This window comes from Nicotiana attenuata, chromosome 6 (genome assembly GCF_001879085.1).
Source record: "Nicotiana attenuata strain UT chromosome 6, NIATTr2, whole genome shotgun sequence".
Lineage (NCBI taxonomy): Eukaryota > Viridiplantae > Streptophyta > Magnoliopsida > Solanales > Solanaceae > Nicotiana > Nicotiana attenuata.
Window position 1 is genome coordinate 93146241 of NC_031994.1, and position 27390 is coordinate 93173630.

A 27390-nucleotide genomic window follows, 5' to 3' on the forward strand; every position below is an offset into this window, starting at 1 on the left:
TATTTCGTCTCGAATTTTTTCGTCCGTCGTGATCAAAGTACCCAAAAATGTTTGACCAAATCCGGTAGATCCCATACCCACACCCATACTAGTGTCGTGTCGATACGGGTGCGACACCTAAACCGCCGTGTCGGAGCAACTTAGTATAGAACTATCCAGGCTAATCAAAGTCTCGAGTTTGAGCTTTTTTACTCTGCCTGTAGTAATTTATTCATATAATCCAAAGAAGAGCCATAAGTATCATCCTTGCAACAAAACAAAATGTAAAACCACTAACAACATGGACTGAGTGTCCAAAAGAAGCAATAAGATGCAGATTCTGATTCAAAAATTCATTCTTTAAACTGGTGTCTGAATCTTCACTATGCATTATACTATCTTGTTCACATTGTTTTACTCCTTCTGGTACATGCCTTGTCGACATTAACTCGAGAGACGAGCATAGATTCACGTTACCTGAAGCTCGAAAACGACTCCTTAGTTTCTCATAGAACCTCATTGAAAATTCAAGTTTCCCTGTGAAGTCATTTCCATCAAGATACAAAGCATGAATAGTTGGCATTCTCTCAAATTTCAATGGAATGTTTCCTGAAAGACTATTACTGCTGAGGCTGAGAAATCTCAGCTTCTTCATTTCTGTCATGGAATTTGGTATGTTCCCTTTCAATCCCATGTTGGAAAGATCCAGGATTTCTAAATTTTTCAGTTTCTGCCATTGAATTCTTGTAACATAATCAACTATTGGATTGTTAGATAACACAAGTTCTTGTAATGAAACCATTTCTTGAATTATCTCTGGCAAACCCCCTGAAAATTTGTTATGGCTCAGATCAAGCAGTGTTATACTCTTTAAGCCTCCAATTTCTCTAGGTAATTTTCCATCTAATAAATTGTTGCTCAAATCAAGCTTTATAAGTGAAGCCAAATCACCAAAAGTCACAGGTAATGTACCAGATAGAAAATTCCTGCTCGCGTCAAATATCAAAAGATTTGTCAATTTTCCTAGACTAGGAGGAATTGGACCTACAAAACTGTTTCCTGAAAGAACTAGGCGCACTAATTTTATTGAGCTGCCTAAAGCTTCTGGTATTTCTCCTTTGAGTCTATTTTCTTGCAGTACTAGAGATTGAAGATTCTTAAGGTTGCCAAAACTGGTGAGAATTGTCCCGGTTAGACCAGGATTTGATCGAAACTCTAACGATTCAAGGCTGTTAGCAAGACTATTCCAATTTGATGTGGGAATTGTAATTGGTTTGTGGTGAGATGAGAGAAAGCAATTTGAGAAGGAAAGTCTTTTTAGATGCTTGAGCTTAAACAAGTCTTCTCTGAACTCTGCAGCTGAGGAGCAGCTAAGAGAATTGTCATATACTTCTCCAATGCTTAATTCAGTTATGTGCCAGAAGCCATTAGAGAAATCACATGATACTCCCTGTGGATAAGAGGTTAAACAAGATTTCTTAGAGCTAATACAAGTACTATGGTCTAAGGAATGTAATTCTTGTTTCCAAGCTTAGTAAAGTCGGTTTCTGGTAAATTAGTCCTTTGCGGAAAATAATTTACAGAATGTAACTTCCATACACTGGCAGTGTAAAACAATTCATATACTACCAAACTATACGACAAGCAAATGTCGATGATAAAAGGGGTTAGTAACATGGCAAATAAAATAGCTTACCTATCATAACATGTTAAAATATAATGATAGCGTAAAAGTTCTTTACATGTAAAAGTATACTATAAGTTAAGTTTTTAATTTAGTAAGGAATTAGAAGTGAACTCAGAAAAAGTCTTACTCTGGTTACATAATAGTACTAGTAGAATGTGTTAGATGTTGGAAAACTACTTAATTACACAGACACTCAAATCACACATTCCCACTGTTTGCAAATCCAAAAGAGAAATACTACTACCTGGAAAAGAAAAAAAGAACAACTCAGGTGCACTAAACTCCCGCTATATGTGGGGTCCAGGGAAGGGCCGGACCATACGGGTCTATAATATGAGAATCTGGTAAATTCTTAGCTCTCACTAATTACAATATTCACGAAAAGGGTTTTAAAAAATCCATGCATGGCTTTGTCTCATACTCTACTAACTGCTGGAGCAACCTTTTTAACTTATGATGTCTGAACTAGCATTACTAGTAAAAAAATATCTAGTGAAATCCTACAAGTGGGGTGTGGGGAAGATAATGTGTATGCAGAACTTGTCCTTACTTTTGTGAAGGTGGATAGATTGTTTACAATAGACTCTCAGCTCAAGAAAAGCATAATTTCAGCAGTCATGACTCATAAAAAGGAAAAATGGTAGTGGAGAAGGCAAGAAGCAGTAGCAACAGCAAGAAAACAAAAATAAACGAAGCCAAAAAAACTGTAACAGATAATGAACTAGCATTACTGTGTTATTGATTTCCAATTAGAACAAAAAAAAAATTAATGGTAAAATTACAGTACCTAGCAAGTCATAAATAAGTTTAGTACCTCTATTGTTGTCCAGCCACAAGGATCAGGATAAAGGTATGAACCATTCCATTCTTTTCCAACAAAACCTTGAATTGCAGAGTACAATGCCTCTTTCTCATATTTCTCCATTGGAGCTATTGAAGCATCTGCTTCAACCTTGTACATAATATACACCCCAACAAGGACAAATTGGAGAAACATAATCTGAATTTTGATAAAAAAGTTATTCATTGATAATTCAGGATAGCCAAGAATAAGCAGATAAGAAACTGAAGAGTGCCAAAAAGAATAGCACAAGAAAAAACTTTAGTTGTGGACTTCCATGAAAAAGACAAAGAGATCCCAAGAAAAATAAAGAATCGAACAGAAAGAAAATGGTTCAGTCTGTGAATCTCTGAATCTGTTTATAATGAATATAAAGAAAGGTAGAGGTTAGAGCTAATGGAGCATAGAGGATATGAAATTGTCCTGTTTTTGTAGTAATTTATTGCTCCAGCAGTAAAAGTTAGAGGAAAAAGTAGAATAACAACAAAGGACAGAAGATCTACAAAGCCAAGCCAAGTACAAAAAGAAACGGTTCTCGAGGCTAAAAAAGGCATAGATAGCAATAATCATAATAATAACTAAAATAGCAGAGTAGGCAGTAGTGAAAAGGAGATATGAAGAAATAGCCTTTTAAATCTGGTTGATATTGTTCGATTTGGGCGTGGGTCCGCACAGTTTTAAAATGCGTTACTAGGGTCTAAGACTTGTTTACTTATATATTCAGCATCTCTTCCGTGTTTTATCGACATGAGATTCGTTTAGTGTGTCACACCGCCTCATGCAATATATAGTCTTGTGATATTGCTAGCTGCTTCTGTTGTCTGTTTAATTTATAGAGCCAACGTTTATAAACAGAATTAATGTGTATAGCTTAGTGTATTTATTTTGTGGGGTTACAAAGAATTTGAATATTTGTGGTTAATGAAGGATTTGTGCTTTGAAATGGGATTAGGGTTTTGAAGGGGACCAGCTTAACGTCATTGGAGTCTGGACCAGTAACCAGTTTCCATGCAGTTTTTCAGAAACGAGCTAATGCTTTCTTGTGATGTATGTTAAAATATTTTATTATTCTTTTGTTTTCTTTACTCCTTTTATTTCCATACCAGTAGTATTTGTATGTATTCTCGTAATTTTTTAATATCATATTTCTATTGCTACCTGTTGTTTGTATCGCTCTGTTATCCTATTATCTTGTTGTTGTTACGGTCTCCTTTCATCCCTTCTCTACTATCGTATTTCTTTTTCATAATTGTTGTGCATGTACAATCTTGAGACCAGCGGTCTATTCGAAATAATCTCTCTACCTCTGTAAGATAGGGGTAAGGTCTGCGTACACACTATTTTTCTTAAATCCATTGTGTAGAATTGCACTGAGTATGTTATTGTTGTTTCCTCCTTTATTTCTTTTATCATTACGCATAGGACTTATAGTATCTATTTTTCTTCACTGTTACTCTTCCTAGTTCCCTCCAATGTTTAAATTAAAGCAGCTCCCCTAGTTTGATGAATGAAGGGTGATAGTATATATTGATTTGGTATAGTATTATTGCAGATTAATTAGGTTCTAGCAAAGTCTGACAATACACATAATAGTAGTACTGACTAGACTTGGGCTATAAAGTTTTTTAGAGGAGGGCTATGTAATATAAGGATCAAATAATGGGTACTCTTCAACTTTATTGTTTAAACATTAAAGGGATTTCCTTTTGAGTTTAATTAGAGTAATGTTTTAGAAGAAGGTTAGTAGGTAGTTTGTGTTTCCTTTCCACTCCAGTAGTTGTAGTATTATTTTTTGTATCTTCTTATGCGTAGATCTCTATTACTATCTGATGTTGCTTCTATTTCTTTATGATTACCTTATTGTTGTTATCGCTTCTTTTTCATTGACTTGTTCAATACTGTATTTCTTTCTCTAAATTGTTGTGACTATGCTTGCCTTGAGCTGAAGGACTATCGGAAACAGCCTCTTTAACTGCACAAGGTAGAAGTAAAGTCTCCAAACACACTACCCTCAGTGACCTCACTTGTGAGATTTTACTGGGTATATTGTTGTTGTTATTATTGCTATTAGACTAATATTGTAGAAGAACATTTCCACTGTCAAAGTCATCTAAAAGATATTTATATGTGGTCGTCTATAAAAAGCGAGATTAGTAATTTAAATTGTAAAACAAATTATATTGACAATATAAAAGAAGTTTTATACTTGTAAATGTATATAAAATTTATTAAAAAAAAAAAAATCTTATAGGGTGGTAGCGTAGGAGGTGGTAGATTATTGAAGAATTACTCTGCTCTACTTTGTTTGGTTTAAAGTATAAACTATAAAGTGCGGTATTTATCAGCTTCAGCAGTTGTTGTTGCAATGAAAATTCAAAAGTCAACACCTATGCGAAGAAGCTACTCAGAAAGCTTTGTGTGGACTGTGGACCACAGCGTGGCATAAGAAAACCAATTAAGAGAGAAGGATGTCTACGCAGCCTATGAATAAGAAAAGATGGGCTTTCAGCCCATAGCATTTTGCTACTTTAGCAGAAAATGGCCTAGCAAATAGCAAGTCCAAAATGGTACCCAGTTTCTTTCTTGTGCTATAGTATTGGACCATTAATTCCTTCTTTTCCTCCTTCCTAGGTAAAAAAATATAAATAACCAAATTTACAACTGGTAATTGAAAAATAGCAATAGTTTCAAAAGTAATCGAAATTTAGTCATTTTTTCATATAAAGATATATTTTGAACAAAAACACTCTTAAAAATCTAGAAAAATTCCAGCATAATATGCTGGAGTTCGAATTTTTACATATGAGATTCCAGTATAATATGCTGGAATTTCATAATGTTCTGGAGTTCCAACATAATATGCGGGAAGTTGAAATTGAGGAACTTCATAATCTAGCATATTATGCTAGAATTTTTCGTGTCGTAGTTCCAACATAATATGCGGGAAGTTTATACGCAGGAGCTCCATAATCCAGCATATTATGCTAGAACTTTCCGTGTTTCAGCAAAACAGTGGTTATTTTTCAATGACTTGCAAACGCTAACTATTTTTCAATTACCAATCCGAAAACTAGCTAAACCGTGCTACTTTTACTTCTTCCTAAGATAAGGAAAAGAAGTGCCAGTAAAAAGAGTAAATTACCTGACGAGTTACTAGTTAGTATCTTGAGACAATCATACTTCAATGACCAACGCTATAGCCATTTGTCCTGTTAAATCTATTTTTTCCCCCATTTTTCCTCTCACACTTAAACGAATAGAGTTTGTTAAATATTTCAGAAAGATCATAATTGCTCACTTTTGATACACTTAAAAGATCAAAACTGTTGAAGAGTTTATTTAAGAGACTATTTTAAACTTACCCCAAATATAAGAGACCATTATTCTGTCATTTTCTCTCAAGCTATGACATAAATAGCCAATTTCATTTCTTTTGTGATAGGAGGGGGCAGCTAAAACATAAGCTTGATATTGAGCATTGGCAAGTGCACAGTTAGCTGTTAATTAGAGATGTCTTTACTCTTTGGTCAATGTTTAAAATGTATTTACTCTTTAGCCAGTGTTTAATAAATTTTTATCCGTCCGGACGAAAATACCCCCGTGCTAGACATGGGTGCTGTGTAAATATTAAGGACATGGTGTTCTTAACTTCATGAATGTTGTATAAATATTAAGGACAAAGTGTCCTGTCATGTCCTTAACTTCATATGTGCAGTGTAAATGTTAAGGACATGGCGTCCTTAACTTCATGTGTGCAGTGTAAATGTTTAGGACATAATGTCCTTAACTTGTATTCGCACCTTTTGTTGTTAAACTTTAGGACCTCATGTCCTTAACTTCATATATGCAGTGTAAATATTAAGGACATAGGGTGTGTTTGGTATAAAGGAAAATATTTTCCATGGAAAATATTTTCCAAGAAAATATTTTCTTGGAGAACAAGTAGTAATCTTATTCATTTTCTGGTGTTTGGTACGCAAATCAAGGAAAATATTTTCTCAAGAGTATTCATAAATAATTTTGATACAATAAACATGAAGCCATAATCTTTCGAACCAACAACCTTCCGAACCCACAAATTTCATAAACTTCTAAACCGCAAAACTTTCGAAACCGCGAAATTTCGAACCCGTAAACTTTATAATTTCTAAACTCGTAAACTTCGAAACACGTAAACTTCCGAACTCATAACTTTGGAACTTGTAAAATTTTGAACTTGTATACCGGAAGATGAAAAAAGTAAAACTGAAAATATATAAAAAAAAATATTTTTTCCTGGGGGTGGGGGTTGGGGTGGGGCGGGAGGGAAGCGGGGGGTTGGGGGTGCAGAAAAAAATAGAAATTTGAAAATTACAAAAAAAGTTGAATTTTTTGTTTCTGTGCGGGAGTGGGGGCAGAAAAAAATAGAAATTTGAAAATTACAAAAAAATTTTTTGCGGGGTGGGGGTGGGGGTGGGGTGGAGGTGGAGGGTGGGTGGGTGGTGACAAAAAAAATCTTTTTGAAGAGAGGGCATGGGGTGGGGTTAGGTGGGTGGGTGTGGGGTGGGTTGGTGAGGGTAAAGAATAGGGTGGGGAAGCTTGAGAAGGAGTTAATGAGTTGATGAGGAAAATGTTTTCCAAAACATTTAAGCCAACCAAACATGAGAAAATTGGAAAACATTTCCGGAAAATGTTTTCCTTCCTACCAAACACACTCATAGTGTCCTTAACTTATGAGTCTTGTATAAATATTAAGGGCATATGTCCTTAACTTCACGAATGCTGTGTAAATATTAAGGACAAAGTGTCATGTCAAGTCCTTAACTTCATATGTGCAGTGTAAATGTTAAGGACATGGCGTCCTTAACTTCATGTGTGCAATGTAAATGTTAAGGACACTATGTCCTTAATATTTACACAACACTCATGATGAAAGGATAAAAACGTCTTTTCGCATTAATTTTAATAGAGTAGTGGCTATTTTTGCTCAACATTGAAAATACTGGATAAAAACTAAATACCATGTTAAAGGGTGGTTATCCCACGCTATTTCTACTACAAATTTCATTTCTTGTACGAAGAAACAACTATTCGGACATTTATGATTTAAAAGAGAATAAATGGCTAGAGTTGGCAATTTGAGCCCAAATCCATTTGACCCGCCCAACTCACTAAAAGTTGGGCTGGTTATTGACCCGCTTATTTGTTGAGCTCAGTCCATTTTGACGCAATACATTTCAGCCCATTTATAGTTGGGCTGATTTTTAGTCCAAATTTATCTATTAGTAACTTGCTAAAATAAATTTTTTTAGTATGTTATATAGGACCATAAGAAAAGAAAAAAAGTCTTCTTTGATAATTAAATTATTCATAATAAAATAATACATATTAATTAAAGCTTGGTAAGAGTTGACGGGTTGGGCTATGATCCAAATTTTAGCCCAACTTAATCTAGCCGATCTCAACCCAAGTTACTTAATGACCCGCCCATTTTAACCCGTCCAAATCATCAAGTCCGCTATATAAATGGCAGAAATCATGCAACTTCCCGTGTAGAGTCAATTGACATGTCTGGCTAATTAACTATGAAGCAATAAACTCATGCCACTATAACATAATGAATTTAAAATTGAAGTATTGATTAACACCACTAGTCAACATCTGGTAGGTTCAATTGTAATTGAACAATAAAAAAATTGTGACCAAATAGAGAAAATAGATCAGACATGCAATTGCATGAACACATATTTAATTTAACTTAAATATAGGAGAGTTTTGGTCCTCCCACTCTTCGACCTCCTTACTTGTTTGGAGTTTAGAGTCTATCGAAAAACAGTATCTCTATTTACATAAGGTAGAGGTAAGATTATGTATACATTATATTTTCCAAACCTCACTTGTTGAATTGTACTAGTTATTATTATTATTATTATTATTATTATTATTATTATTATTATTATTATTATTTGGAGACTGTACGTCCAAATTGCCGAGCCAATATTTGCAGAGAGGCAACATACTTGTGCACATCATTCTTTCTTCTCATTACTAAAAGAAATTAAAATTAGCGATTGATTTCGTCGCTAGTCTGTCGCTAAATTGTTCGTAATTAACAAAGTATTTTGATAATTTGTCGTTAATCTATCGTTAAGTAGAATTAGCGACGGATTTTGTTATAAGTTTTATTCTTAATTCTTTAGGGGGTGGCCGGAAGATATTATTTTATTTATAAACAGAAGAAGGAATATTAACAATAACACACCTATAGGAAGAAAATTTCTTTATCTCAAGTGATCCAACTTCTATTGTCGTGTTACACAAAGAATAATTCAATAATCAAAAAGGTTACAATTCGAATAGCAAAGTTCAAAATATATGGGTGATCTTAGGGGCAGTAAGTTATTTTCTTTATCCACATGAAATATGTGCGAGAAGAAATAACTATTTTTCACTCTTAATCTAGTTGTCATTTATTTAAAGATAAGAAAACAAAATTAAAGTTTAAAGAGTTATGAACATATGAGATTATTAAAACATGTGTATCTAGTGTGAAACTCATCAAACAATTCGTCATGAGGAAGAAAACATAACATGTTGCAACCAGAGTTATTTCTAGAATAGTGGAATCACTACACATAGAATGCCTATCGACCTACTTTTGTTGTTTACATTCCATAACTCTTCCTAATTAGTCATGTTTGGCAGTATTGTATATTACTATATTAGTATAGTAGTAATTCTTATTACATTTGAAATACAAAAACAACGTACGAGAAAGAATATTTAATAAATCTTAATCAATTAGCCAAATAATATTTAATAAATCTTAATCAATTAGTAAATATATAGTATGTTTGACTTTTGGAAAATAGGAAAGTGAAATAATTACTTAGTCTATAATGCACGTCTTTCGAATTATTTTTGTAATATCTCAAGCACCAACTAGTCAAATTTGTCCTTTTAATAACACTAACTAAGCTAATAAATTATCACCAACACTCGTGGAGACGTTATTTAGTGGTAGAAATCTTCCTTTCGTTGAGCGTATACCTTCTCGTCATTAATGTACTTGAGAAACGTTGAAATTTTAAATATTTGTATTTTTACACTATTGTCATCAATATAACAGAAGTAGCCCCCAGCCCCCCATAGTCAGCCCTTATGTTCAGTTTGTATATCTTTTGACAAGTGCAATCAGGGGTGTCAATAAATATTTAAAAACCAACTAAATTGACCGAACCGTACCAAATCGAACCGATATTTTTTTTAAATAAAATCGTAGGTTTTTTTATATAAATCTATAACCGTACCGATAATTAGGGTATGTTTTTATTTTATCAAAATAACCCGAAAAAATACCGCACCGTACCGAATAAATTTATATGGGAAAAATATATTTATATGTTAATATTAAAAATAATAAAGCATTAAATATTTCCTTGGGCCTTGAAATTATAAAAAACGGTTACAAGCCAACAATTAATTAAACCCAAAATCCTAATTCTCAAACCTATTATACTAATCCTATTGAAACTAAATTATTTTCAGCATATTCACTAGCAGGACACAAGGTAATCTCGCAATTATGAGTAGCAAACTACAATATATTGAATTTCGTATGATTTAAATTTATATTTTCAATTATTTAATCTTCTATAGATTTTATTCTTGAGTCTCAACTTGCTTAATATCTTTCTACCCATGTGATTTATATTTTCTTTGTCTTTGCTTAGTTTCTTTTATGCTGATATAGAATAGTTGATGGATCTATACTCTGACCATCTTTCATGTTTTCTTAGTTCATCACTTTTTAAATAGTAAAATTGTCTAGAGAGTTTTAATAAGTCCTATAAAAGTAGGTATGTTATTGCATTATGCCTCTACTACTGACTTTTAAATGACATTTAAAAGAATACCGAAAATTAACCGAACCGTACCGATACCGAAGAGAAACCAACATGATTGGTACGGTTTTTAAAAGTCTAATTTTAGTTATACATCATAAAATAACCGAAAAATTGGTATGGTACAAATTTTATAAATTACCAACCGAACCGAACCATTAACACCCCTAAGTGCAACTCTTAGTCCTAATCCATCCTATATGACCATTCATCAAATCCTTTAATTACTTGAATGAACTACTGGATACTTCTGTTGTAAGCATGACATCTTTACCTTTGATTCATGTTAAGACATTTATTCTTTTTTTAATGTTGTGGAGTGCAGTTATCAACAACAACATACACAGTATTATCCCATACTGTGGGATTTGGGGAGGGTAGTGCGTACGCAGACTTTATAACCCCTAAGTTGTGAGGATAGAGAGGTTGTTTCTAATAGACCCTCGGCTCAAGAAAGTATAAGCACCACATTAATAAAAATATAGACAAGAAGGGACAGCACCAAAAAGTCATATAAAAGTAAAATAAAAATAACAAGATAGTAAGATGACCAACAATGAAAGAAACGATGGATAGTAATAGAAACCTACTATCAACAGAATGTGAGAGTGCGTACTAATACTATAGGTATGAACAATCTAGACCACCTACCCTACTACCCTAATCCTCGACCTCTACACCTTTCTATCAAGGATCATGTCCTCGGTCAGTTGAAACTGCGTCATGTCTTGCCTAATCACCTCTCCCCACTTTTTCTTCGGCCTACCTCTACCTATCCGTAGTCCCTCCAATGTCAACTTCTCACACCTCCTCACGGGGGCGTCTGTGCTCCTCCTCCTCACATGTCCAAAGCACCTAAGTTCGCTTCCCGCATCTTGTCCTCAATAGGGCCACACCCCACCTTATCGCGAATAACCTCATTTCTAATCCTATCTAACCTGGTGTGCCCACACATCCATCTCAACATCACCATCTCTACTACTTTCATCTTCTGGACGTGGGCGATCCTGACTGGCCAACTTTCAGCTCCATACAAAATAGTCGGTCTGACCACCACTCTGTAGAATTTATATTTAAGTTTTGGTGGCACCTTCTTATCACATAAAACACCGGAAGCGAGTCTCCATTTCATCCATTCCGCTCTAACACGATGCGTGACATCTTCATCAATCTCCCCCACCCCTATATAATAGACCCAAGTTATTTAAAACTTCCTTTCATAGGATGTGTGAAATGCAATTATCAAGTAAATATATTTAAATTCTAAAAAAAATAAAGTGTAATATTTTGTCCACTTAAGAATAATCTTAGTTCACCAGACTATTAATTATTTAGAGGGTATTTGGCTAAGCTTATAAGCTGGTCAAACTAGCTTATAAGCACTTTTCGGCTTATCTAAGCATTTGGTAAAGTTAAAAGTGCTCATAAGTAAAAAAAATAAGCTAAAAACCATAAGGTGGTCACCCACAACTTATGAATTTTTAGCTTATAAGCACTTTAAGTTTGACCAAGCTTTTTACTATTTTATCCTTAAAGTATTCTTGTTTAGAACAAAACTCTTACATCGATACTCACTGCCTCAAGTATTGTGTCAACCCCCCCCCCCCCCCTCAAGTATGCAATTTTCATTGACTATTTAAGATAAGCAAATTCTCTATTCCTTTGCATATTTGTATCTATGTGATTGTGTATTAATCTTTGAACTGTATGTAATAAATGAGGACATATCAAATTTTTGGTGCATTGCTTTCTAAATGTTGTGGTGATGAAGACAGTGTTTGTTTCTCTTCAAATATTTATTTAGGTTTATTTTTACTTAGAAACTTTTGTCAATTTATTAATTATTATAACTTTATTATATGCCTATCATAAAATAAATTTTATTTATCATAAAAGTTTTCTTATCTAAGCACATTTGTATTTAAAATAAAATGACAAATAGAATATTTTGTATTTGAATCGATCTGGAATCTAAAATCTTAAAGAAATCACGCCCTTATAAGTGTAAACAATTCTAAGGTTATTTAAGTCATTTTAACAGAAAAAGAGCTTATCCCACTTTTTTCTCAAATACTGCACCAGCTTATTATCAATTTCAGCACTTGTATCCAAACAGTAACTGCTTATTTATTAAATCAGTTTCAGCACTTAAAAAGTAATTTTCAGCACCTAATACTTATGAGCTACTTCAAATCAACTAATCCAAATAGGCTCTTAGTAGTAAACTCGTAAAAATTGCACGGGGCGCCCTATTTGGGCGCCCCTTTTTAACCTGTAGCCGCTTTGTCTTTTTGTTTGCATCCGTACCCACTTTTTAAAAAACTTCAGCTTCCCTTTATAACTGGGAAAGAGCTGAAGTTTCCGGGTTACTAAACAAAAACTTCAGCTCTAGAGCTGAAGTTTTTATTTTTTAACTGGAAAACTTCAGCTCTAGAGCTGAAGTTTCCGGGTTACTAAACAAAAACTTCAGCTTTAGCTGAAGTTTTTATTTTATAACTGGCAAACTTCAGCTCTAGAGCTGAAGTTTCCCGGTTACTAAACAAAAACTTATAAAATAAAACTTCAGCTCTAGAGCTGAAGTTTCCCGGTTACTAAACAAAAACTTATAAAATAGTTTTTATTTTATAACTGGCAAACTTCAGCTCTAGAGCTGAAGTTCGCAAGTTAAAAAAAAAACTTCAGCTCTAGAGCTGAAATTCAGGCCCGACTACTAAAATGCTGAAGTTTTGTGTAATTGCCTTTGCTACTTCAGCCCCGTGTGCTGAAGTTATGTGAAAAAGCGCGTACGCTTGCAATTTTTTTTGCAAAGCGGGCACAGGTTAAAATGTGGCACAAAAAGCGAATATAGATGCAAATGCCCCGGTAAACTCTTACATAAAAAAGAATTTGTACAAATTTATTACTCAGTTTATTGTAACTTCGATAATATAGTTGTATAATTCATGTATCTTGCACACAAATTAAATTAAACTATATAATACAATTCTTTACAACTTGTTCCGAACTAAATCACATTAAATCACTAGAGTTCCATCTTATTTTCATTCACAGGAATTTCATAGTATCTTTAATTATTATTATTATTATTATTATTATTATTATTATTATAATTATTTTTTTTTTGTAAATTATTCAGTATGCAAAATTTATCAATTTACGTATCGGATAAACTCATTAAGGAGGCAAAGCACATGTGAATCTTTAATTATGGATAGGAGTGGCAAACGGGCGAGTCGGGTCGGATATGGTTCGGGTCGAACGAGTAATGAACAAACGGATCAATTATCCGACCCGACCCATATTTAATACGGATAAAAACGGATTAATCGGGCGGATAATATGGGTTACCCATATTATTTGTGACTTGTTGTATATGATCACTTTTGGGAGAATTCTTAGTCTCCCTAACTTGAGGAACCCCCAATTGAGGCTTTACAAATGTAAAAGTTAGACCCATTGGTTATCCATTTTCTAAATGGATAATATGGTTCTTATCTATATTTGACAGTTTTTAAAAAGTTCTATCCAACTAATTTTTTAGTGAATAATATGGGTGATTAACGGTTTTCTTTGAACCATTTTGCCACCATAATTATGGAGTATTCATATTCTTAATGAGAAGCAGAAGCAAGATAATAATGAAATAAACAGAAAGTTAAGGAAAGAAAAAGGTATTAAAGGGAAACGGAAATAACACTTCTCGTGTGATTAGCTCTACTGTTACATACATACACTAGGCAGAGAAAAGAAAGAAGAAGCCAGCGTCGGGCCTCAACTCTTGCCAGGTGACATCAAAAACCGGAAGCGGTTTCTTATGGATTCTTCTTCCTTCACATTATCGTAATCTATCGTCTGTTTTTGCTTTTTCCGCTCTATAAATTTGTTAGCACTGATTCATTAGGGTTTCAGTTTCAGAAAAACACAACACCGATTTGGGCAATGGCAATGGCGGCCTCTAAGGCAGCCGACTCCTACATTGGGAGTCTCATTTGCTTGATTACAAAGTCTGATATTCGTTATGAAGGATTTCTCTTCCATCTCGATGCTCTAGAATCCACCATTGGCCTTCGCAACGGTATACACTTCTGTTAATTTCTTATGATGTTGTTTCTGTTTTGATCACTTTGTGTTCTAGTTGTATTCATGAAACTGCGGTCGGAAATATATATATTTTTTATATGTATATCATTGTTAGTTTGTGAATGTGAACATGTTTGTGCTATCAGAATTTTAGGAGATCAAAGCAAAAATTAGGAATCGTTTGCGTGTTGTATAGACTGAGAATACATGTTTCAAACTGCAGCGTTTTCAGATTGTGATTTCTGTTGATAATGTCAATTTGAAAACCCTGCAATTACCTCTATTGTTTTCGAGAAATTGTTTGACTTAAATCTTCCATAAAAAGAAGGTATTTAGGACATGAATGTTTTTTCTTACTTAGGAAAGAACAGCTATTCATAAGAAACTTTCCTTACCAAATTGTAGAGGAACTCCCAACATAAAAAATTAATTGATAGAGAGATGCTGGGAATTATCAACTGAAGCTTCTTTATGTATATATCTTCCTTGACTTATACCTAGTCCAATCTATCTTATGCATATTGTATTCTATTGAACGTCGTTTTGGGGTGAGGTGCGTTTCAATAAAATTGGCACTAAAGCTGCAATGAGTTGTCTATTTCAACATCCGATAGTAAAAAGGAAAAAGTTGTTAAGACAGTGGTTATGATGGTTTGGTAGCCCCAGTTTAAATTGAAAATGCAAAGAGCCTAGGGCCACTTGCGTAACTATCTGAGAATTCATTTCTTTTAACCCTGAAGTTCTGAATGATTCATGCATGCACATGCAATATGTGAGGAAATGTTTTATGCAAAGAATAGATATGTTGCAAGATTTTGATGTCTGGGGGTATGCCAGTGAATCAAACATCCTTTTTTTTTGCCGTAATCAAGTTATTAGAGGCTGATTCTTTATAAATTCTTATTACTGTAATATCAGCTGGTCTCTTGAGTAATGCGCACAGAAGGGGACATGCCTGTGTCCAGTTTTCCAACCTTCCAGTTGATATAAAGGCTTGAGTTGAATTTCAAGAAGAATTTGTTCAGAAGCAAATAATTACTTCTCCAACTAGTATTTTAAGATTAAGCTCTTCCCTTTTAATGTGGAGTGAATGTTGTGGTTAGTGTCTCCTCATGTCATAGCAATTTGATGAATTTTCTAGTTCCTGAATTTTGTGACTTGCCTCCGTTAATTTTTTTTGTATTGGCAACTATTAAGTTGTTTGGCCAGATTAATAATGTTTAGGTATTTGGTGGTGTAGTTCACTTGTTTCACCTTGAACTCTTAGCTTCTTGTTATACAAATTTTTGACACATGAGTCTTCTCTATGCTGCAGTGAAATCGTATGGGACAGAAGGACGAAAGCAGGATGGACCTCAGATATCTCCGAGTGACAAAATTTACGAGTACATTTTCTTCCGAGGTAGTGACATAAAGGTGAGCTCTACTTCTGAATTTACCTGCTTACTTTTTGTGTGCTTGGTGTTTTTATTAGAACTAGTTTTTCTGCACGTGCGTTGCACGTGTATATCGCATCATGTATATGTGATTTTGTAAAATAATTCGGTATCAATAAAATTAATTTTCAAGTAAATATTTATACATGAGAGAGTAAAGTACATGTTCCTATGAATGATCAATGTAGATCGATGCATGATGACTTGTTTGTTGAGGTCAAGATGATTGAATATCGCTAAACCTACTATGAACAATCAAAGTTTAATTAGATATATGTAATATATTTAATTATTTTCTTTATGAGGTATAAACATGTAATGAAATGTATTTCACGTAATATTTCTCTATAGATGATATTCCTGATGTATGTTCTTTTTGTTCGTTTAAGTAGTTCTGTTGCGACCAGAACTTTTGTTATCGACATTGATAACCCTTTTTAAAAGTAAAATGTCAAGTTGGCTGTGTGAGAAACAATTTCTATAGTAAAAGGGATAACAAAGTTATTGCCAATCATCCCATACATAAATTTTATACCATATCATTCATAGAGATATGACAGTAACAAAATCACAAAGGATAGGTAATTGTTAAATAAATTATAAATTGAGTGAGAGAAAGTAGAACCTGTTTTATTGTCTCAAACTGTTCAAGTCTCTTCGAGCAATGACGTAACAAACTAAATTTCTTGCTAAGTTGGGACACTCTAGATAAAAGCAACGTTACTGTGACGTTGCTTTAAAGTAGACCATCTTTGATCCCGCAATTAGCTGCCCAAATGTGACCATCGCAAGTAGATTGGTCTGCTTTTGAGTCCCGAATTGGTCCGCACCATACTCCTCTAATTCAAGAGAAGACGGCCATCTTTGGTTCTCTAGCAGGTGACTCCAAATGACAAAAATCGTTTGGTTCCATATAATTGACGCCACTTCGTATGTTTCCACATATCTGATGAACCCCTTTTTTGTAAAAAAGGAAAAAAGAAAAAGAAAACACATCTGGATCTGGTGATTTGTATTCCTCTTCTCCACATTAGATTTGATATTGTGTCAGAAGTCCAACGTCTTGCTGAAGCTAGAATATGGATACACACAACTTTTTAAATATTGCAACTTCCATGAATCTTGTCTGATTCATGAATTAATATTGTCGATATTGCAGTTTCACAAAAGAATTAGTTGAAGAATCAGTAACCATGCAGAAGACAAATACTAATTTTTCCACGGGCGAAACAGCAAGCTGTCTACAACATACTTCTCCAATTTCACTGCTTGTACAATAATGAAGAATCCATTATATCGGGATGTTAGTATCTTAAAATTATTGTAGAATATTGAAAATAATCTAAAGGAGTAAAATAGTGCAAGAGATTTTAACGAAAAATAGGAAATAAAAGTAGGCAAAGAATTTTCAAATAAAAAAACTATAGTATATTTTTAGGATAGTAAATTTGTCACACAGTGCAAATTTATTCTATCCCTAAGATACAATACCTACTCAAAATAATTTAACTTGCTTTCTTTGATTTAACTCAACCCAATAGGAAGAACAAGAGATTTTAAAGTTGAAGGTGAACAAGAAAATGGTTGAATATATACTGGAGAATGGCAGAATAAGAAGAATGAAAGATTTAATGAGAATGGTAGAAAGGTATATATTCAAGGCTGGAGTAGTGTTTAAAAATTATTTAAAGATAAGGCTTTGTTTTCAATATTAAAGTCAGCCAACGGTTAACTTAAAATTAGTTACCAAATAGAATAGACACGCCTTTTAAAACAGTACATACTCCTTCATAATATTTTTTGTTTATATATATCTATATACTATATTAAAAGTGGGAAGACCTTAAGTGAAAAGTTAAATTACTAAAATGCCCATCTTATTAACCTAAATACCGTAATTAATAGAACGAAAAAAGCTAACGTCTACAAAGTCTAGGTACCCCTTCACAACAATCACTACCATTTAGAAAAGTAGCAGCCACCATTTTAATGTAGATCCATCAACTACTTTTGTTCTTTAATATACACCATTATTATTATTATTTTCATATTTCTTCTCTCTCCTCCAAACCCCAAACTACATTACTTAGATGCAATACTTGAATGGTTGCATCATCTACAGTTTATACCAGTAACAAATCATGGTAAGTACCAGAACAAAATAAAAGTTAATATTTAGGGTTCAATCATCTTGCTAAATTGTTCACAATGCGAATGTCTTGAAAGAAAAAGCGAAATTCAGAGTCAATGACTAATGAAATATCATCTAGGCTCAACACAGTGGCTCATATACCATAAACTCATCAAAATGAAAACAAAGAGATATTATATGAACACAGAATAGTAATAAACTTGAAAATTTTCTGCTGGTATAAAAATTTAGTGTTATTGTGAATAACTTAAGTAATACAGAAGAGTTAGACTATGAGAAAATTGATACGTACATGTCAGCGCTTTAGTAAATTTAGAACCTGAAAGTAAAATTGAACCTTTTGGTGGTCATCAGTTTTGGTTGAATGTAATAGACTGTTGACTTGTGCATGTGCTAGATTTTAGGTGCTGACTGCTGAGTTTGTCAACTATCAAACATTTTATACTTGGTATTAGTTCTTATTAACAAAGCTAGAATAAAAGTAATTGGTGGCAAGTGCTAACTCCTGATCCGGAAAGGCGTGTTGTAAATCGATACGATCGTTTACATTTGTTTTTAACTTGTTCGCATAAAAGGCGCTTTGTTTCTCTTTTAGGCTATTTAGAAGGGTAATATAGTCTTTTAACTTTCTAGTTTAGAGCTTCATGCTTTTAATATAGTATAGACATACACTAGATTCAACAACAACCCAGTGAGATCCCACAAGTGTGGTCTGGGGTTTTATTAGAACTAGAATATTGTCATAAAACTTTGGATGATCTACAGCTGTTCTGGTGATTAATTCGCTTACATGTTCAGTTATCATACCTTTTCTCTTTCTACAACAATGAAGATGAGAGAAATTGCATCTGGGATTTTCATTGGAACCTTCCATTCGGACATTCTTGTTTCTTCATTTGAGCTTCCACGACGCCAACAGATAGCTACCAAGCAAGAGTAGTTGAATTATTTCTTGAACAGCGTCTTACATGGTTGTTCCCGTTTTTTTCTTCTTTTAATTGTACTCTTCCAGAATCATTTTGGCGGTTAATCATGGGAGTGCATGTGATAATTGTGAGTAACTGCGTAATGTGCTGATTCTGCTTGTGATTTCTTCACGTCCAACTGTTTCTACTTTCTAGTTGCTAAAAGCCTCTATGATCATGGGTCGGGTAAGGCAGAATTGACAGATTCGCTAATGGGAATTCGTATCCCAAATAACTAAATAGTGTCAGTGAGGATGCCCAAGCTCATTGCAAGTAGCTTCTCTTTCAGCTTTAATGGTGTGGTAGGCTGATTATCTCTCGACATGCCAAGTTGTTTTGCTTGCACATAGAGAGTGAATCTATGTGACAAGTGTTCCTTAAATAATATTTATCTTTTGGAGATTGGAGTTATGTAATGTGGTGTTTGAATAGCATTTTGTTGGCTGCTCCAGTAAAAAGAAATGAAGATATTAGTTAAAACAGTATTTATTGAATGGAAATAATAGGCGGCATCATTATGCTTCTTCTTTTGGGTTGGATTATCAATTAAAACTGTCAGACTCATTTCCAGCTTATTTGCTGCCAATGGGACTTGTAAGAAGGGACAGGTTGAAACTTTCAAAAACTTTTGTGGCTGGGCTAAAGAGCTGTCTGGTCGGGGGGCCTAAGCTCAATACTTGCTGGCTAAATTTATAAGAGTCTGTCACTGATAAAGACATATAGGTTCCCTTGTACTTGCTAGGTATACTTTGAAGTTTTGCATTTCTGAAAGAAGTGCCACTCAAAGAGAATGCTGAGACCCATAAAGCATTTTCTGATCATGTACAATTACTCTTACTTACTATTAAGCTCATGCGGCAGCAATAATTATTTCCCTGAAATGGAAGAAAACTGGCACTAGATTTTATAGATCTTGTTGGCTCATTGAATTTTATTTAGGAGTTAAAATGCACTGTACAGGAGCGAATTCCTTGCTTTACCTATTCGCATCCACTGCATGCTCATGAATGGATCCCGTTACTTTATTTAACAAAAAAAGACATGGGAGGTTCCCAGGTTTCTCATCCTTTTTCTTTTTTAGGTATAAGCTACAGGGTAACATATGTTTCCCATAAAGCCTCAAAATACTAAACAATAAATCTTCCAGGTTGTCAGATCTAGTGGGTTTAGAGATTGGTATTAAAGGTTTGACATAAAAATCTAACAGTGTCTAGATGGATCTTGGTGAAATCTATATAATTTCCTATTGTTTCATCTAACCCTAATTTTGTTCTCATGAAATAGTAGCAACTACAAAGATGTTGCTGCAATACTCTTAAATGAAGCACTATCAATTTTATGGCTGCAATACTCTGCAATACTCCTCTTGCAATCATTGATCAAAAGCTTAATTGCTTCTCTTTTCAGTTGGAGAAGTGATCTTACATTTGACCTCTCCTCGGATGTTGTATAGTATGTCTGATGAAGTTTAGCTGAATTAGTGTTGGAACCATTCATCTAAGGGTTTTTCCCGGCTGTACATATGGACTCATTCTGGATATCTGCTTCTCGTTTCCCTTGTCTCACAGGATCTGCAGGTTATATACTCACCACCCCCTCAAAGTACTTCAGTTGTTCCTGATGATCCTGCCATAATACAGGTGTGTTGATCTTAATATGATGGATTATCATTCTGTTGCATCTTAGAGATTTAACTAACTTTAATTTATTTTAATTATTCAGTCTCATTTTCCTAACCCCGCACCATCAACAATGGGCATGACATCTCCTGGTACTGCACAAGTAGCAGATGTTAGTACCAGTGCGCCGCCGCCCATACTCCCTGTTGCACCTTTCCAGGTGAATCTTGCCCCGAATCCGCCGCCACCAAGTTCTAGCCTTTGGGGCTCGCTTCCTCCTCAGCCTGTAAATATTAATGGGCCTGCTGTGCCTAATTATTGGCCTGGATTAGTTGGGTCCTCAGGAGGAGTTTCTCAATTTCAACAGCAACGTTTTCCTCCTCCACCACAGAGTTTGGTTGCATCCCTTCCCATTCAGCAGCAAGCACAACACCAAAATGTGAATGCATCTCTAGCCGGAGGATCTAGTTTGGCCGCACAACATCACCCATTGCTGCTGCCTATTAGTACTGCTTCCCCAAATTTGCTTCCCCCAGTGGCATCTTCACCATCTGGGCAATCCAATGCTGGACAGCTTGCTAAACCGTATCTTAATTTGTCATCTATTCCAATGCCAAATAATGCATTCCGTGCTCTTCCAACTGTAGCAGTGGATTCTGGCCCAATAACGGTGTCTGCTCTGGAAGCAGAACTTAATGTCAATGCTATTCTGGCTCCAGTAACTAAAGAAGCAAGTTCCACCATTAGCACTTCAGATTCTTTCTCCACAATCTCGCAAACTGTGTCATCCACTGTAGACACTAAAGATGCATCTCTGAGCAATCTGTCAAGATCATCTCTCTTGACACCAGAGGTGCTGTCAGGAGTGAAGGATTCGTCATCACCTCAATCATTGCAAACGTCAAATGCTGATGTACAGACTGTTAAAGCATCAGTATCAGAACCTCTGCCATCGGGGAGTACAGAAGAAACCGTGGAGTCAATACCAAAATCTACAACTAAAACAGTATGGACACTCTCTCTCCTTACTTCTCACTTCCATTCCTTCGCTCTCCTATATTGTGATGTGCCCATTAATGTTTGACAGCTAAGCTGGTATTTTAGCTTTACATATAAAAATTGGAAACCTGCTGTTTCCTTGTTTGATAATATCTACCCTTTTCTATTTTTGATGTTTGTGTGCGTGGTTACACTTTGTTTGTTATTGAGTAATTTAATTCTTTAGCCTTAAAGTAATCAGCTTGATGTTGTTGCAGTTTCTTTTGAACTGCATTAAGGAAAAAAGAAATGAAGAGACCCTTAACCACATCCACTGACGTTCTGAGAATCATATAGTTGATCATGTTTGTGCGAGGCGCACTTCCACATTTACCAATTCGAAAAAACTTTTGCAGGAACCCTTTAAATAAATGCACATGGATATCATCGTAATCCGACTTTCTGTTTCCTACTTACTAAACAACTTCTGTGATAAAAAAAAATCTTACTGTTTTGTTATTGGTTGCATTTATTTCCTCCATCTTCCTTTCCTGTTTGCAAAGTTACGTGGTTCCTGTTTTTCGCATGTTGTCTGGTGCTGAATTTCATGATTTTACTATCTGATACAACAACTTAGAGATTCTGATTCTTTTTTTTTGTGCCTGACACCCATCCTTTTTTTCTCTCTCTAGTTACATGGATCTACATCATCTCATCACAATAGAAGTCACTTTGCTCGGGGAAGAGATGGGGTAATTTTCTGCATATCTTGTAGTTTCTGTTCTCGTTTGAGCCTCTTTATGAGTGTTGATATTTACCTTGTGGGCTGTTTTATGTCTATTCAGGCACATCGAGACACATTATCCACTCATCACAATAGTAGAGGCCACACACAGAGAGGAAATGCGGTAACCTAAGTCACTTTTTTGTGTGCCCTTTGGGTGGTAGACAAACTCCTTATTTTTTGCCCCTGCCCCAGCAAGGCCCTAAGCCCAAAAAAGGGAAGTTTGGGTTCTGCGTGGATTCTGACGTATGCCCTTTTTCCTTTCGTGTAATTTATTTCAGCCAAAAGGAGCTGCTGTATATACACATGAAAGTTATAGGAAGCATGCATCAGGAAGAGGAAATGGGGTAACTTTAATTAGTTTAGAGCATGTGATCCATTTTTTTTTCCTCTTGTGTACTTATGGCTAAATTAAGTATTGAACTATGTCATATGCTCTTAACCAGAAAGTAAAGGAAGTGATTTCTTCTTGTCCTTCCAGCTTGTTGGAGCTGCTCTACGTTCCCGTCAGAATAATATGGGCATGGGCAGAGGACAAGTGGTAATCCATTTGGCTAGTCTTCCATTGCTTTTTAAACTTTTTTTCTTTTATAGTTCTGATCATTTCATGTTTTTGCTATGCTGCTTTGTGAAGTTGCTTATTTCTCTGGTAAATTCAGTATTGCTAAGACTTTCCACTAGTGGTTTGGTATCCCCTTTCTTCAGATGAATGCCAAATTTTGGTTTGACCTTTCTGATCGTGTAAACTCCAAGTATTTGTATTCTTCATATTATAGCCTACCCCATTATTTAACTAATTTTCCATATTGTTCCAGCCGAATGGTGTTCCTCAAGTCAATCGTCGCAATGTGGGAAGTCAATTTCGCGGACGCGGAGCAAAGGTAACTGTTCTTTCTAGCACTTGATCTCTTTGAAATTCTTGCGTGGATGTGACATCCTTGACAATTCCTAGTAGCTAGATCCGTACAAAATATACTAGTTCAATTACACTTTGTATACCTCCTAGTTCTTTTATCATGGTAAAGTTTGCATTATCAACTGAGACTCTTTTCCTTGTCATCGGATGACTAATAGGCAATGCATGCTTTAGTCACATGGAACTCGAAATAGATAACTATCCATGACCTTGAGGCGTCTCATTCAAGTTAATATCCCAGAAGCATGCCACTATGAACAGACACTCGATCCTTGACCTCTTATTACAATCAAGAGCGCGACTTATCAATATCATAAGAGAAGAAAAGCAAGTCAAGCAGTACGCCTGGTTCTTATTTGCCTGAGATTCTCCATTGTGTGGTTCGTTCTTATGACTTGGATTATCTGTTTCGTGGCTCACAAGAAATCGTTCCAATGAGAAATCAATAGAAAAACAATTTCTCTATTGCATTCTCAGTTAGCTGACTAGAAATCGGATCATCTAGCAGCTGCGCGAAAGCCTTTGTGCCTTAGCGCATCCATTTTCTTGCTCGTTACCGTTTTTTCATTTTTGAAAGAAGGGGCCGAGGTTGAAGAAGAAAAGCGAGGCTAGAGTAGCAGACTATTACAGCTTCTTTTACATAACCTCTGTAACTTCTGGAATTGAAAAATGAAGCTTTTCCAAGCCCGGTCAAGATCAAAAGAACTAATCGCTTTCTACAATTACAAAATCGCTTACCTTCGATGCAAAATCTTTGAGCACAACAATTTACAAGGTTATCGATGTAGCCATAAAATCTCATTTCCAACAGGTCAAAACTTGTTTTTGAATATTGAATAGTTTGAGGAATGTTGAGTGACGATAATCGTGTTGGTTGGTTTTAAACAAGCTGCAGGATGCAAGCCTCTTGACATTTGTACTGAGAGCATACTTTATTTTTTTCCAGAATTCCCATTTGGCTAAAAGATTCTCCGAGGAGTTCGATTTTGAGGCAATGAATGAAAGGTTCAATAAGAAAGAGGTATGGGATTTTCTAGGCCAAAGTAACAAAGCTGAATCAGATGATGGTATCGGGGATGGGAAAGAGATGGATGACAGTGATGCACAGGATGAAGCTGGGGATGGAAATGCAAAACATGATTACAAGGTAAGCTGCAGGTGGAAAGTATATGTTCGCGTTTCCAAATTTTTCTCCATGTATCTCTCAATTTGCTGTTATTAACTTTATATTCTACAGCCTGTTTATTGTAAGGACGACTTCTTTGATTCTCTTTCCTGTCATACACTTGATCGTGAATCTGGAAAAGTGAAGTTTTCTGAACAAAGAAAAAAAGATGCCGAGGTAATTTGATTCTTTGCCTTATCTCAAAAAAAAGGGGGGGGGGGGGAGGGGAGGAACCGTTGCTTTAGAAATTCTCTTTAATTTTGATTCCTGAAGAGGCTTCTTGATGTGTTTTCCAGACATTTGGTGAGACTCAGAAAAACCAACGGGGTCGTGGCCGGGGAGCTCGCATGTCAGGGGCATCTCGAGGCTCATATCGTGGAAGAGGCTATGACAATGCACGTGGTGGCCGCGGCCAAGGAAGGACTGTTTGGGGTCGTGTCACTTAAAATGAGCTTCTATGTGTGCCTGTGAATGATGTTCAGGAGGTAGATAGTTGACATCACCTGGCAATATCTAGTTATAGTAAACTTTTAGTCAGGTTTAGCGTGACCGTATTGTTAGTATATAATAAACAAGGACAGATGGGTAGATTTTGCTGCTGAACAGGTTCAAAGATAAGCTATCGTAAGACTTGGAGTCCGGTGATTGTAGGAGTATGTAATCAGTCACGACTGGTTACCTGATGCATAAACACCTTTGCTTTACTAGGAGAAACAAGTAGCAACAGTTAGCTGCTTTGAATAAAATCTGTCATGAACTTTGTGAATTAACAAAGCATTGACATGAAAAAATTTACAGTCTTGTTTTTTGGCAGTGTTAAAAATTGATTCCGTGGTAAGCTAGAGGCAGCCAGCAGTAGGATTCTGGATGACAGCAACTACCCTGCTGGATACGATTGGTACATTTCCAGAAACTGATAGTAATAGCTTGTGTATGTTACAAACAATCGAGGAGGTATGCTTGGTAATGAGCTTGCCGCAATGGAGGGTTAAAGGTAGTGGTATCAATTTTATCACAGGCTGAATTGTTTTTATGAGGGAGTGCTGGTGTTACCCGAGTCAGTAGATTGGGTTATTGACCAAAGGAATCTAGGTGCTTATTAGAATTGGTGCTAATTATTAACTATGTTGTTTCGTTTGTAGTAATAAGTAGATGAGAGTATCATCTTTGTTACATGCTTCAGTAAAAACTATCATGATCTTATGTATTGCAAAAAGCTGCTGAGGTTCCTATTTAGAAACGACATGTCAACGGAAAGTGTAGTAGTACTAGTATAGAATTAATGCCGTTCTTAATTTATCCTTATTTCCCTTTTAAGTTACGAGTCCGAAACCAAAATGTTGCTATTTTGGACTCAAAACACATAAATAGGTGGAAAAAAAAAAAGGTAACAAAAATATATATAGCGCCAGAAATAGTGGCGCTATATATAAACGGTAACAACACCGTTAAATATATAGCGCCACTATTTCTGGCGTTATACACTGTCAGAGTGATATAGCGCCACTATTTCTGGCGTTATACACTGACAGTGATATAGCGCCAGAAATAGTGGCGTTATATCCCTCCCCAAAAACTCTCCATCTTCTTCCCCCGTCTTCTTCCTCCATTATTCTAATCCCCCTCCCAAAAATTGGTCCCCCCTCTGTCCGCCACTAAAAAAAAAAAAAAATTTTGGATCCCCCCGGCACATAAAACTTGAAGAACGTAGGTCCCACACTCGAGTAGAGCTTTTTGTTATTGTTGATTCACGCTTTCGGAGTCAAATTTTCGATCTATTTGCTTTCCGAAAATTCTAAATCGAGGTATTTCGATTTATTTTAAGTTGAAACTTTTATAATAATGCATATTATTTGATTTGTATGTGTTCTATTTCGGTTGGTGGTTTTATTTTCGAAATTAGCATCTTAAATTTATCCGGATTTAATTTTACTGTTTTATATAAAAATATAAATTTGTCAAATAAATTTGTCTGTTAATATTCTCATTTATATATATGTGCTTTCATGCCGTTTTGTGTTTTATTTGCAATTAAATTTATTTGTTATTTATGTTTAGTTTAGATTATTTTTTAGCGTAGTAAAATCTAGACCTTTTTAGCGTAGTAAAACGTAGACCCTTTTAGCGTAGTAAAATTTAGAGCCTTATAGCGTAGTAATGTGTAGTATTTTAGCTTAGAATTCCTTTTGTTTTAGTATCTATTACTGGTATTTCGATCCTCAAAATATGGAGCCCGGAATCCATACGTAAGTAATTTGTACAATTAAGTTATTAAAAAATATGAATTTAAATTATAAGAAAATACATAATTATTAATGATAATTTTGTGCCACTGGGCCTCAAAATATCGAGCCCGGAACCCATACGTAAGTAATTTGTACAATTAAGTTATTAAAAAATATGAATTTAAATTATAAAAAAATACATAATTATTAATGATAATTTGGTGCCACTGGCCTCAAAATATCGAGCCCGGAACCCATACGTAAGTAATTTGTACAATTAAGTTATTAAAAAATATGAATTTAAATGTAAAAAAATACATAATTATTAATGATAATTTGGTGCCACTGGGCCTCAAAATATCGAGCCCGGAATCCAGTTATTAAAAATTATGATTTTACAGTTGACGACATGGATGCGCCTATACATCCCAGCCCTCGGACGTCGGATCTATTAGCCCTACAGCCCCAGCATAGATCCGAGTATATCTGGGAGGGACAGTTGCTTACTACGACGTTTCGGTCCAGGAGAGTGGATCTACTATGGGAGTTTTTGAGTCCTCCCCGCGTTCTACATCCCCGCGTGGTCCATCACTTGGAGGAGATGGGATTTTATAGGATTATTAGGATTGGTCGGATACAGCTCGACTATGCTTTGATCACGGCCATGATTGAGCGATGGC

The 27390-nt window shown here is 35.1% G+C and overlaps 2 protein-coding genes across 5 annotated transcripts; one reads left to right on the top strand and one right to left on the bottom strand.

Annotated features, from left to right (window-relative positions):
• Window positions 212-2627, bottom strand: LOC109228106 (piriformospora indica-insensitive protein 2-like). The gene is made up of 2 exons (XM_019393282.1): window positions 2481-2627; window positions 212-1429 (listed from the first exon to the last, which is right to left on the bottom strand). Exons 1-2 carry the CDS (start codon window positions 2625-2627, stop codon window positions 212-214), a joined length of 1365 nt encoding a protein of 454 aa, XP_019248827.1.
• On the top strand, window positions 14066-25731 carry LOC109227475 (protein decapping 5-like). Of its 4 annotated transcripts, XM_019392652.1 has the most exons (14): window positions 14066-14175; window positions 14300-14465; window positions 15786-15886; window positions 20592-20663; window positions 20746-21648; window positions 22313-22372; window positions 22466-22528; window positions 22686-22751; window positions 22886-22945; window positions 23220-23285; window positions 24267-24467; window positions 24558-24662; window positions 24782-24970; window positions 25300-25731. In XM_019392652.1, the coding sequence occupies exons 2-13, from the start codon at window positions 14330-14332 to the stop codon at window positions 24929-24931; spliced, it is 1983 nt and encodes a 660-aa protein (XP_019248197.1). In that variant the 5' UTR covers window positions 14066-14175; window positions 14300-14329; the 3' UTR covers window positions 24932-24970; window positions 25300-25731. The 4 variants fall into 4 exon arrangements, 3 of the variants coding, with proteins under 3 accessions (XP_019248197.1, XP_019248196.1, XP_019248198.1); XR_002068302.1 differs by lacking the exon at window positions 25300-25731 and having other exon boundaries at window positions 22851-22945; window positions 24782-25015; XM_019392651.1 differs by lacking the exon at window positions 25300-25731 and having other exon boundaries at window positions 24782-25293.